The 12,791-nt window shown below is 50.1% G+C and overlaps 1 protein-coding gene across 2 annotated transcripts in view; it reads left to right on the top strand.

Moving 5' to 3' along the window:
• Positions 1–305: 305 nt before the first annotated feature.
• Positions 306–12,791, top strand: part of CAPZB (capping actin protein of muscle Z-line subunit beta) — a 168,854-nt gene continuing 156,368 nt past the window's right edge. The window contains exon 1 of one of the 2 annotated variants that reach the window (XM_010593052.3): positions 306–416. In XM_010593052.3, coding sequence (XP_010591354.1) covers positions 414–416 — 3 coding nt within the window. In that variant the 5' untranslated portion in view covers positions 306–413. Of the gene's footprint in view, positions 417–566; positions 1,640–12,791 lie in introns of those variants that run through there. The other variant, XM_064281384.1, reaches the window with a different exon arrangement.

Raw genomic sequence — 12,791 nt, 5'->3', positions numbered from 1 at the left:
TTCGGCCTGGAGCTCGCCGAAGGACCCCCCCTAGCCTGGCCCCGGCGCCAGCCCCAACCCCAGCCCCAGCCCCCACCCCGCCTACTTAGCCGGCTCGGCCACCGCGCCCCGCCCCGCCGCGCAGGCCCCGCCCCTTACTTCCCCATTCGACGCCCCTCCCTCCGCGCCGCGCTCCATACTTGGCGATCGCAGCGGCCCTGCGCGTTCATTGGCCGAGACCTGGCTGCGTGGGGGCGGGCCCGGCCCGGGGCCGGGGCGGGGAAGGAAGGTGGCGGCGGCCCGGCGCGGGGGGAGGGGGCGCTGACCCGGATGTTCACTCCTGGGCACCCGGGGAAGTGGAAGCGCCGGGCCCTACTGCGGGGGGGAGAGCCAGAAACGCCGGGACCGGGACCGCCGCCGCCGCCGCCGCCACCATGGTAAAGGCTCGACGTCACCCTCCTCCAGCCCCGGGGGCCCCGCCGGCACTCGCGTTCCCCTCCCCCCGCGGACCCCCGGCCAGTGAAGGGTGGGTTCCCGGGGGTGGGGGAGGGGCGGGGTCCTGGGCTATAGGCAGACACCATCCTTCCCCGCTCAGGAGGGGGCCGCTGGCCCGGGCGGCTTGGGTGGTCAGTGACCCTGTCTCTCCCTCTCTGCTCCCGCCCTTGGCTCAAGCTGGAGCCCCACTCCACCTCTGGGTCAGGCTAGTCTCCCCCATAGCCCAGGCTAGACCCCCCTTCATCCGTGGTCCAGGCCAGGCACCCCCTCCAGTGTCCCAGGCGTGGTCCTTCTTTCCCTCCCCATGGCCCGGGCTAGGTACTCCTTTCCTCACTTACGGCCCATACTAGGCCCCTGCTCCCCACTGCACTCTGTTCCCCTCTCCATGGTCCCGGCCTGGAGCTCCGTCACTTCCCACCTCCCGCCTGTGGCCTTAGCTCAGATTTGTTCCCCCTCTCCTCCATGGTCTCATTCTGAACCTTCTTTCCTCTCCCGTAGTCTTAAGTCTGGACCTCCCCTCCTTCATGGACTCCGCCTGGACCGTACCTCCCATTTATGCCACCCTTCCCCTCTTGCTACCGGTCTTAGCGCAGCCTGGGCCTGCGCTCTCCAACTTTACTCTGCCACCAGGGCCCTGCTCCCTGCCCTGCCCCTTGACCCAGTGGCTCACTCCCCCATGCCTAGAGCGAACCTTCCCAGCTGTCTCTCTTCTGGCATGGGAGCGAGGGGAGCTCTCAAACCAGGGTGGTGGTGGTACCAGTGCTGTGCCTTCTCAGGTTGAGGGTTGCCCCTTCTGGGGAGGCCGCCTGGGAGCGAGCAAGGGAAGGGCGGGCATCTGTGTGCCCGGAAGGCAGCGCAGCGCGTTGTGGGCCATCCCCACCCTTCGTGCAGCGGGTGCGGTGCCTGAGGAGTGTCCTGCGGGGCGCCGGGTTCCCACGGAGTGAGAGCATGAGTGGGAGGGGAGGGCTGAGTGTAGGGGAGCTGACAGGACAGAGATGAGCACACAATTGCCCTTGTGAGGCCTTAGCCTTTGGGGGGCCGCTAGGACCTGAGCCCCACATAAGGCCTGGACACGATGCACCCTAGCAGGCGCAGCCTCCCTTTCCCCCTGAACTGTCAGCTTGTGAGGGTTGGAACTGCTGATTATGGAGGTGCCTCGGATCAGGTGAGCTAGATGGAGCTGGAGAGAACTCCACTCGTGGTGGTTGTTTTGGTAATGAAGGCAGGTGCTGCTGTCTGGCTGATTTGACAGGCCTGGGGTTTCACACAGGTCCCTAGGGGCCCTCAGATGGGAGTCTCCCCACTCCACTTTGGAACCTTATGTAGGGCAGGCCCAGCATCCAGGCTGGAAGGGCCACAGGGTTTCTGCTCCACATAGTCAGAGAACCTGCGCAGATGGGGCTGACTGAGCTGAGCCCATCCACCTGCTGCATCAGGGCCCTGCTGTGGGGTTCCTCTCACCCAGTGCAGGGCGAATGCTTGTGTCTGGACTTGGGCCCCAAGGGGTTTGAGGATCCTGGTTCCTTGTTTAATCAAGGGATGTTGCTGCTGAATTAGGGTGACTAATTCAGCTTGGCCAAGGATTTTCTTCCTGCATTCCTGTATACGGATTAAAAACATGGCCGGTGTCATTTTTAATGCCACTGAACTTCTCCTGTAGCTCTGACCCAGAGCTGGCTGCATGGGAGGTGAACCTAGCCCTGGGCCTGGGTGGGCAAGGATTTCTCCAGGACAGTTTTGGGGTGAGGACTTTCAAAGCAGACTGCAGTTTTGTAAGTGTGCTCCCAGGGCAAAAGCAGGAGAGGGTAGATGGAGCGTCAAGTGGAGAGGTGGGGCTACAGAGGCAGCCTATCAGGCCCCGGGAGGGAGGGGCATCTGGCCTTGGCCTCCTGGGTGCCTGATTTTGATGGGATTTGATGGGGTAGTGCCTATAATGACCCAGGAGGAGCGTGACAGCACAACAGGCTCCTGAAGAGTTCTGTATTTGGCTCTCATTTGGACAATCTGAAAAGACTATGGAAGAGATGAGAGAAAAGGACTAATGTTTACTGGGGGCCTACTGGGTACCAGACATCATGCTGCTTGCCTCACTTATATGAACCTGTGTAATCCACACAGCGCCCTTTGGGGGTAGTTGCTGTCCCATTTTACAGGTGAAGAAACTGAGGCTTGGGGGTAAAGTAACTTGTTCAAGGTGTTGCCTGGTCAGTGGAAAAGCCACGGGCAGTCAGAGGAAGCGCATCTGGCAAGCTCCAAACTGAGTTCCTCCCATTGCACCAGGCTGCCTATGTGAAACATATAAATGGCACTGTTTAAAAACCCTAACAATGGGATACCCAGAGATGGGAAGGGAGGAGTAGTATTTATTGACTACCGACTGTGTGCTAGGTCCTTTGCATAGAAGATCTTATTTAATAGTATGGCAATGCAGATACATTTAGCTTGGGCAAGAATGTGAGGTCTTTGAGGGCAGTGATTTTTGTCTTGTGTTTTCCATAGCTATATCTCCAGGGCCTAGGATGGCATCTGGCACTGAAGCAAATGTCTTGCAGTGCAGTGTTTTGGAATGTGTCTGTGTCCATGAACTTGGTCTCTTGACTTTCACACGGATTCTCGTATCTTGTTTTTAGTATCCCCTAGGCTTGTAAATAATTTCTTGATTATTGTCCGTTTTTATGCCCTGCTTAAATACCCTGACTAATAAACCAGGGTAGACAGTTGGGTTAGCACGGAAGTGGTGGCGTGGGGTTGCATCATAGATAAATGTCTTAAGACCATGGAAGTTTATATTTTTACTAGATTTGACAGTAAAGAAAACAGCTAGATCTCAGTTTTCCATGGGGGGACATAGCAGTTTGGTAATCTGAAATGCATTTGACTTTGGAATGAATTCCATGATTTTTGTGGTCATCAGTTTTCTCCTGGTCTTTTGAAACTGCATAGGCAAATGGGATTTATTTGCATTCCCTTAGTAGGTAGTAACTTTTTAAGTGCTTTACAGTTTCAAAGGGCTTTTCCTTATACAGGTTAGAATTATGATTCCGGTGCTGGGTAGTAGGGCTGTTGTAGTGTGCCCCTCTTGAGTTGTCAGTCCAGCTCACAGATGGTTTTGCCTGACAGGAGCTGATAGGAGAAGCTTGTCATTTTTATAAGGTGAAACAATATAGTTGACACTAATGTGTCTTGGCTGGTCTAGTGTGGATGAGATACATAGTTCAACTCAAAACCAACACATATACAGCTCTATTCGTTAAACCCAGCTGGCCCCTTTTTATAAGGAGCCCTGGTGGCGCAGTGGTTAAGTGTTCAGCTTCAAACCGAAAGGTCAGCAGTTCAAACCCACCAGCTGCTCCGAGAGAGAAAGATGTAGCAGCAGCCTGCTTGTGTAAAGATTACAGCCTTGGAATCCCTATGGGACAGTTCTGCCCTGTCATGTAGGGTTGCTGTGAGTCAGAATCAATTTGACAGCAGTGGGTTTTTGGTTTTGGGCCTCTTTTTTGGTGGAAGATTGAAAAAAGAAGCCAATAGTCGATAGTTTGAGATTAAGGAGATGGTACCTTTGGAAGCAGATATTCCTGTTTATTACTTGGAAGTCTTGTACATTCCATGGGAGAGGGAGAGGGCAGATGGCTGACAGTGCAGGCAGATGGGTGGCTGGGCAGGTATATCGACCATTCAGAATCCTGCTGCCCAGGCTGAGAAGTGCTTACAGGTGGCAAATACGGAGACCTGTTAGGGGGTACCTGAAGCTACAGGAACATTAATGTGGTAAATATTTTTTGAGTGTCTACTTTGGGCTTAGCCCTACTTTATGTGCCAAGGATGCAATGGTGAGCAAGACATGCAAGGATCTGCACCCTCCAAGTTTACATTGTAGTTGGGGTTGGGGTGGGCATCACTCTTACCTAAAGTTTAAGGGGGAAGAGCCTTGCTTAATACACGTGCAAGCATGTGCCTATTTGTATGAGGTATGACAGGAGCCTTAAAAGAAGGTTGGGGCTTGTGCCAGGCTTTACTCCCAGACCCTGTTCCGCATACCTGCTCTTGTCTCGGCCATCACCAGGAAAATGAATTGCAGTGTAAACAATCTGTTCCTCCTCAGACCAGAAGCTCCCTCCCATCTAGGAATATAGCCATGTAGTGTGGCGCCATGGGAGTCCAGCTTTTCTGACCTGGGTAGCTACCATTGATTGAAGGTCTCCTGAGCTCCAGCAATGTGTGTAGGTTATATCTCAGCCCCATTTTACTTACGAGGAACCCCAAGCCTGCGAGGTTGCGTGACCAGTGTGAGTGGCCAGCCTGGGACTTGGGTCAGGATCTCCCTCACTCCCGTGCCAGATACTAACTCTGCTTTTCAGAAACGGATGAGCGATAGGGTCCGTAAGTACGGGATCTTGTGCCTTTTTCTCTTGCAGCAAATGCCACCGGGGGGTGGGGGGGGGGGGTTGTGGAAGCCCAAAGAACACAATTGCAAGATCACCCATGTTGGAAGCAGCTAGAACAATGCCATTTCAAAACCAAGACTTTCACAGATTTATGTTTTAGTGTAAGGAAGCAGAGACTTATTAAGGGACACCAGCCCTGGGCCATGCACTCTGCTAGGAGTGTTGGCCCACCAAATCCTCCTTGCAACAGCCGGATGAAGAAGGCTCCACCTTCACCTTAGGAGGGAGGCAGCGTAGTATAAAGAGGTAGGAGGCAGCGTAGTATAAAGAGGTAGGAGCCAGACTGCCTCAGGATAATAATAAGTGCATACCTCATAGATTGTTATGAGGGTTAAATGAGATAATTCATGTCTAGTGCTTCGGACAGCTCCTGGCATATAATTACATATGTTTTAATTATTATTATCATCCCCGTTTTACAGGTGAGACTCAGAGAGGTCTGTGGTTAGTCCCTCTATAGCTTCCAAGTGGAAGAATTGAGTTTTCTGACTCAAGATCTAGACCCCTTTCCTCCATACCTTATGCCTGCAGAAGGCTTATTTGAAGTTCTCTTGGGTTTGGGCTGTGTCTTGAATCAAGAACTTACCTACAACAGCCTGAGGCTCTGTTTCCCACAGAAGACAAAGCTCCTTGTGAGATGGCCCCATGTATTGCCACAGCGTGGGGATGCATTTTAGGGCTGGATGCCTCATTTGTGTGTAGCGAAGCCCCCTGTGAATGGGGAGTCCTTGCTCTCTTCCAGGCTTGGGAGAAGAGGGGCAGGGCTGGACAGAGCACATGAGCTCCATGAGAGCAGGGACCTTGTCTGTTTGGTTCCCGCTGACTGCCCCATACCTCACACAGGGCTGCCTGGCACTTAGTGAGTACTTCATAAGCACTGAATGAATGAGTTGGTGAGAGCTAAGAGGTGGGCTGCCTTTTATTTGGTGCCTGCCCTACAGAACGCTGTGTGGTGTTGAGGACGCGGGCTTTGGAGTTGGGCAGACCTGGGTTTGAGTCCTACCAGTGCCACTCAGTATGTGATCTTAAGTGAGGAGCTTCATCTCCCGTGTCCTCAGTTTCTTAATCTATGGCAGGAGGATAACATATTTCATAAGGATACCAGAGGGAAGAAATGAAATCTGTTGTGTACAGGTAGTTCCTGATTTATGATGGGGCTCTGTTCTGACAACCCTGTCGTAAGTTGGTTCCGATATAAGTTGAATATCTCTTTTTTTATATATAGTTTTCATTATTATTGCTTTTTATTCTCAGTGTCTTTATAAATCCAGTCTGTGAACATCTTCCTAGTGAGTATCTGAGAATGATACCATCAGCAAATTATGCGCTGCAACATTGTGTGTAGCACATATTATTAACTTTGAAATGCACCAAGAAAAAAAAAAAAAAGATGGTTCTGAGGGCAGTTCGTTGTAATTCCAGTACATTGTGAATTGGAAACCTGTGCTTAATCCAGTGCCTGGCACACAGTAAGGGTAGCTATGATTATTAGCTTTGCATACCACAGAGTAAGGGACACAAATAGAAAGCCATAATCCCTGGCCTCTAATCCAGGAATGCAGTGATAAAAGAAAAGATTTAACAAGAGCCACTTTGTGCTGTGGTCTACCCATCCCTGCAGGCTTGGCTCCAGTTGCACCTCCTCCGTGAAGACCTGCCGACCCCTCCTGCCCTCAGTCAGCCTGGGAGCTGGGCATGAAGGCTAGGAAGACCCGGCCCAGGCAGCGAAGGTGGGGTGGGGGCAGTCAGGGGAGGGCTCTCTAGGCAGGGGCAGGGGCAGGAACAAGAGCAAAGGTCAGGGGTGTGGGGAGACTGGTGAGTTTGGGGGCCAAGGAGAGCGAGTTGGGGGTGAGTTGTGGAGCGCCTGAGTTGCTAAGCTAAGGAGTTTGCACTTGATCTGGGACGGTGTGGAGCCAGTTAGATTTTTCACAGGGCGGGTAGAAATTCGAGGAGGCTGGCAGAGTAGTGGTATTTTAGGAAGGGTAATCCTGCTGTGGTTTGTAGGAAAGACTGGGGAGATAGGAATGAGGCCTTCACAGGCATCTGCCCCTGAGGTTATGAGGGTCTGTGTCACTGTGTGGCTGTGGGTGTAGAAAGGAAGGGGTGGTTGAGAAAGATAGGGAGGCAGAGTTAGACATGGTGATTTGCCACCTCTGGCACTGAGGGGAGGCTTTGGCCCCAGAGTTCTCTTTAGGCATTCTGGTTGGATGATTTGTCATTGACTCAACAAGTAATTTCTGGTCAGTTTAAATCCTAGATAGTGGTGTCTGCAAGGCCTTGATAATCTACTAACAACTGAATGGGGATTTGAGTCTGGTTAACCCAGCGATCCATCTGTCAGCCATTCTGTACATGCTTGTGGCACCAAGTTCAGCTCAGCTGCCGCAGCGTTACGCTCTGGACCTACAGAAATGCCTGAGACACCGTCTGGTGAAAGTGAGGGAGACAGATGAGAGCTGTGGGGGCGGGGGGAGGTGGGGGGGTGCTCTGAATGGTGGCGGTGATAATGACAGGAGCTGATATCGACTGAGTTCCTCATCCCCATATTCAGAACAGTCCTATGAGGCCGGTGTTCTGATTATCGTCATTAGGCAGGTGAGGAAACTGAGGCCTCCACAGGCAGTCTGCCCCCAGAGCTGTGCTCCTGACAGTCAGGCCCTGCTCGCTACCTGTCTAGTGTTGCTTTCCCATCAGATCACTCATTCCGTGGACACTTACTGGCCAGTCAGACCTGTTGAGTCTCAGTCTTAGGTTAAATGGGGGAGACAGATGGAACCAGTAATTTAAGATTCTTAGAGGCCTTGGGGTAAGTGCTAAGCCAGTGTGGGAAAGTCCACAACACGCTGGCCTTAGGGAGGCTGGCTCCCTGTTTGTTTTCATGCTTCCTCCTGCTACCACCCCACATTTCTGATATTTCTTTAGGAACCTGTGAAAAGGAGCCTTCATAGGGACAGACAATGCTGGCCCTATTTATTCCAGGGTGGCAGCCCTAGTGGTTACCATTCACCTGCTGCGTGGTGGTTATTGTGAGAATAAAATGAGTGTGTGTGTGGAAAGTGTAGAACAGTGCCTGGCACTTTACAAGTGCAGAAGGAGTGTGGGCCATGATTATTGTGAATATGGGTGGCTGAAAGATAGTGTTCAATTTAACTTCCCAGAGAGCCTGGGAGGCAGGTGGTAGCGCCCTATTCTGTGGACATCCCAAGAAGTAAATTTCCTTGCCCAAGGCTAGCAGTCTAAAAGGAGCCCATCCCAGTGTTTTCTGGCCCCAAAGCTCTTACCACACTGCGGCTCACAAGCGGTTGGTACCACTGGAGCAGGCTCTGAACTTCTCCACCTTCTGCTTAAATTGCTCGGTGAAGCTTCCTCTTCTAGTGCTGAGCTCAGCAGGCCCTTTCTGGTTCCCATCTGTCTCCCCCATTTAACTTTATCGTATTAGCAGTATTTGGGCTTACCATCTCAGAGGTTTCTATAAGAAGATTTAGGCAAGGGGACTCATTACATTTAACAAGTGAAATCCCTTTAACTTAAAATATTAAGAATATGAAAAGGTGCTTTTGCGTGTACCCTTTCTGCTGGGGTAAGTGAATAGCAAGCAGCTTCCCGTAAGAATTGAGCTAATGGCATTTCCTGGTGGTACCACATGCCCTTTCCCTTCTCAGTTGTAGCTGGGAGGGGTAGACGCGGGGCTTGGGTCCAGCTTGCTCACATTTGGTGTTGCCACTCAAGGCTTCTCCGTTGAAGCTTTGGCCGTGACGGGCTATATGTGGTTTCACATGTGTGGGGCTGCTGCGTGCAGCTTTGTGCTCAGAAACTGGAAGGGGAGCTTTTATCCACCACATACATGCTCCTGGTGAAGAGTCTAGTTTTTTTCTGTGGTCCCCAAAAGGAGCCCTGGTGGCATGGTGGTTAAAGCAGTCAGCTGTTAACCAAAAGGTCAGTGGTTTGAACCCACCAGCAGCTTCACGGGAGAAAAACGTGGCCGTCTGCTTCCGTAAAGATTACAGCCTTGGAAACCCTGTGGGGCAGTTCTGTAGGGTTTGTTCTGTAGGAACTGACTCGATAATGGGTGGTCCCTGAGTGAGCTACTCTTGAATTTCTCTCTGCCACATCTTTGGCTTTGTTTCTATCAGTTCTTAGCTTCTCTGCTGAGTGCACCTCTCCCAGTGAACTCCTGGTCAGCGTGTGGTCCCTGGGGCTAGCTGTGACCCTGTCACTGAGGAGCTCAGACCCAGGACAGAGCAGTGGCCAGGCTGGGCTGGTTCAGGTGCTTTGCTCTGCCCTTGTCTCCTCAGTGTGTATCCTCCTCCGGACAGCTCCTCCCCTGAAGTACCTTTCAGGCAGCGGCTAGTACAGGCCCCAGGTTACCCTGAGACTCGAGACCTGTGACTTGGTCTTGAGAGGCACTCTTGGTACAGGAATTGGAGGTTGCCTTGAAAGAGCAGACTTCATTCCAGAGGTGATTAAGTACTCACTCCTGGATTCTAACAGTCACAACAATAGTGCCTTCCTGTGCCAGCGTCTTTGCTGGGTGCCTACAGTCATTATTTCCGTCAGTTCTCTCAACCCCGGCTGTGGGAGGTCAGGTTCTTTATTTTGCAGATAAGGAAACTCAGGAAGGTTTAGCAACTTGCTGGAGGACCCCAGCTAGTAGCTAGTAGCGGCAGTTAGCGTTCAGATCCAGGTCCATGTGAGCCAGAAGTCACGCTTACTGAATTCTGCCACCCTGCCTCTCTACACAGACTCACTGGAACACACTTTTTATGGATGGGGAAACTGAGGCTTCAGAAGTCTAGATTTTAGAAATTAGAAGATATTTTTGGTTCAAGTTGTTGAAATGAAAGCAGATGTAACTTTCTGAACTTCTAAAGGTACCTGCTAAACCTTGAAGTATTAGATTCGTCTTAGCTTAGAACCCGTACGGGTGTAACTTGGCGTTCTGGGCAGGGTAGTGTCCTTTGTGCAGGCCTGTGTTGAGTGTTCACGTGCCAGCAGCCCCTCTAGTCATTGTAACAGCCCCTGCTGAGAGCCGTTGATTGATAAAATCTTGCAGGGTTCCCTTGGCTTTTTTTTTTAAATGAAGCCCCACCCCAGTCCTGGGGACTATACAGCATAAAGTCATAAGGTTCCAAGGGGGACAGACGATACGGCCCGTTTTAATAGTTGCATGACCTTGCATAGGCTGAGTTGGTTACCCTTACTCTGCCTGAGTGTTCTGTTTTCTTATCCTCAGGAGGGAAGATGAACGATGAATCCTCACTTCTCTGAGTTGTGATTGCTGTCACAATGTTACCCTGTCCCTGGCACCCAGGTCACTGCTCCATAAATGTTGAATGAATGAACAAATGACTCAGCCAGTTACCCTCAAGTCAACTGTGACTCATGGCAACCCTGTGTGTGTCAGAATAGGACTGTGCTCCATAGGGTTTTCGATGGCTGATTTTTTGAAAGTAGATCACCAAGCCTTTCTTCTGAGGCCCATCTGGGTGGACACGATGCTCTAACCTTTCAGTTAGCAGCTGAGTGCATTAACCTTTGCACCACCCAGGGATCCAGGGAATGATTAGTAATAAATTTAAGTGTCTCTCCCCTCCAATTAGGTTGAACTCTGAAGTTGCTGTTACACTAAGTCGAAAATGGTTGAATATTGGCATTCATACGATTCAGCCTAATACAGACTGAATACTAGGGTGGGGCACTTCCAGCATGAGACTTTCTAACAGTGTCCAGATCTTTCTATGGACTTGGAACTCTCAGCCAGACCTTGATTCTCATGAAGTTGTCGGTGTTAGGCTATTAGTTAGTTAAAGTGACAAAAGTGGAAGGTGTTGCCTGGGGTCTGCCTCAGAGATTGGGTCAGCACACTATGTATATCATCCCTGGGGTTAAAGACTGTCTAGGGTGCTACCATTGGTGGGATTGGGGGCTGGCAGGAACAGTAATCTTATTAATTTACTGATGGCTTAACTTGTGGCGGGCACTGAGCACTTGGCCCAAAGTCACACTACTAGCTGTTCTTAGAGCTTCAGAATGGGCCCGGGCGGTCTTGAATCCTGAATCCAGGGGCAGCAAAGTGCTGGCTCTAGAGCCAGACTGTCTGGGTTCAGGTCAAAGCCGTGCATACCTGGGCAGTTTTCTTCACTTTGTGCTTCAGTTTCCTTGTCTGTGAAATGGTGAGAACAAAAGTATCCTTTCTGATAGATCTTACAAGGACTAAATGTAAAGCCAGGCACACAGTATTGTTAACTGTTACTAACATTGAGAATAACATTGTGTTACCATCAGCAACTTGGACTCTTAGCATGTTATTAGAGCTGAAAGGGCCTTCCAATGTGGAAACTCCGTTTGCTGCTTTGTTTTAGGAGGAGTCTGGACTTTGCGTTGACATCAAGGAGGCGTTGCTTCTCCCATAGCTTATTGGAAAGCCTTGTTAGCTCTGTGCCTCACGGAGCATGCACTTGCCTCTCTGCAAATAAGTTGTTTGAAATGGTGCTTTTGTTTCAAGTTATAATAAAAGTTACTTTTCTGGAAAATGGCTTAATTTTTTCCTTTCTCCTGGCGTGAGTGGCCAACCCTGGAGTGCCAGTCATATTTGGTACTCAGAGCCTTGAGGGAACCTGAGCATAGTGCTTATCGGTGATTCTTCTTTCCCACCCCGACCCCCCCCACAGGCACCGTGTTCATTTTCTGATCCCTTTTCTCCGTTACTGAAGGTGGCAGGTTTTCATACGTGCTCTCAGCTTCTACTAACCAACGCTGCATTTGTGAACTGCCACGAAGACTTGCCTGGGGTTTATAATTCTTTATTTTAAGGGCATGTGTTTGATATTACGGCAAGTAGAGTGTTGAGGTTTAGGGGTATAAGGAGGAGGTAAGATAAAGGAAAATGGGGGGAAAAAAGATTGTTGGAAGGCAGCCTGGTGTAGTATAAGGGGAGACTGCTGGATCTGAATCCCACCTTGGCTGCTTCTGAACTGTGTGAGCTTAAATGGGTTACTTCATCTCTCTGAGCCTCAATTTTCTGGTCAGTAAAATGGATATAATCTTCCTCCTCACAGGTAGTGGACAGGATTAAATAAGAACGATGTAGATAAAAGGCTGTAGCTGAGGACCTCACATGTGAACACTTAACACAAGCTTGTTCTCTATGAGAATTTCATTATTCATTGTGCAAATTAGCACCATTCCATAGGGGGGACAATTGGATTAAATCTTAAAAAATCCCTGTATTTAAGAAATGTTGTGAATCTAAAATGCAGGTAGTAATGATCACACTAAGGAGAGACCCTGACTTTTGGGCTGCTAGGGTGCTTGCTCTTGGGCCACTCTTTTAAGCTGATCCCTGCATGTGTGCTTACAGGATTTATCACGCAAGGGGCCAGCCCCCGTGCCATAGACACGTCCTCTGTAATCAATGCCGAAGCCCTTGTTATTCCCTCATTTTACAGATGTGGAAATGGAGCTTCTGTGGGGTTCAAGTGTCTTGTATAAGGTCACACAGGTAGGAGGGAGCAGAAGTGGCCTTTAAACCCAGTCCTTTCTGATTCCAAAATCCAGCCCACACATACACACTGGAGATTGGTTCAGGGGTGGTGTTTTCATCTACAGTAGTCCCTGACTTAACGATGTATCAGAGTTATGACGAATCACAACTTTTTTTTGTACATCTTATTGTTAGTAATATGTACTACATACAATGTTACAGCACGTGATTTGCTGATGTCATCATATCTGTAAGTTTATATGTAGTGTTTCTAACCATCAAAGACAAGTAAAGATCAGATTTATGAAGATACTGCTAATAAAAGGCAATAATAATGAAAACAACAAAAAACCCTGAAGTATTCGACTTCTGTCAGAACCAGCCTACAA

The sequence above is a fragment of the Loxodonta africana genome, chromosome 3 (assembly GCF_030014295.1).
Source record: "Loxodonta africana isolate mLoxAfr1 chromosome 3, mLoxAfr1.hap2, whole genome shotgun sequence".
Taxonomy (NCBI): domain Eukaryota; kingdom Metazoa; phylum Chordata; class Mammalia; order Proboscidea; family Elephantidae; genus Loxodonta; species Loxodonta africana.
This window is presented reverse-complemented; position numbering and strand designations above follow the sequence as displayed.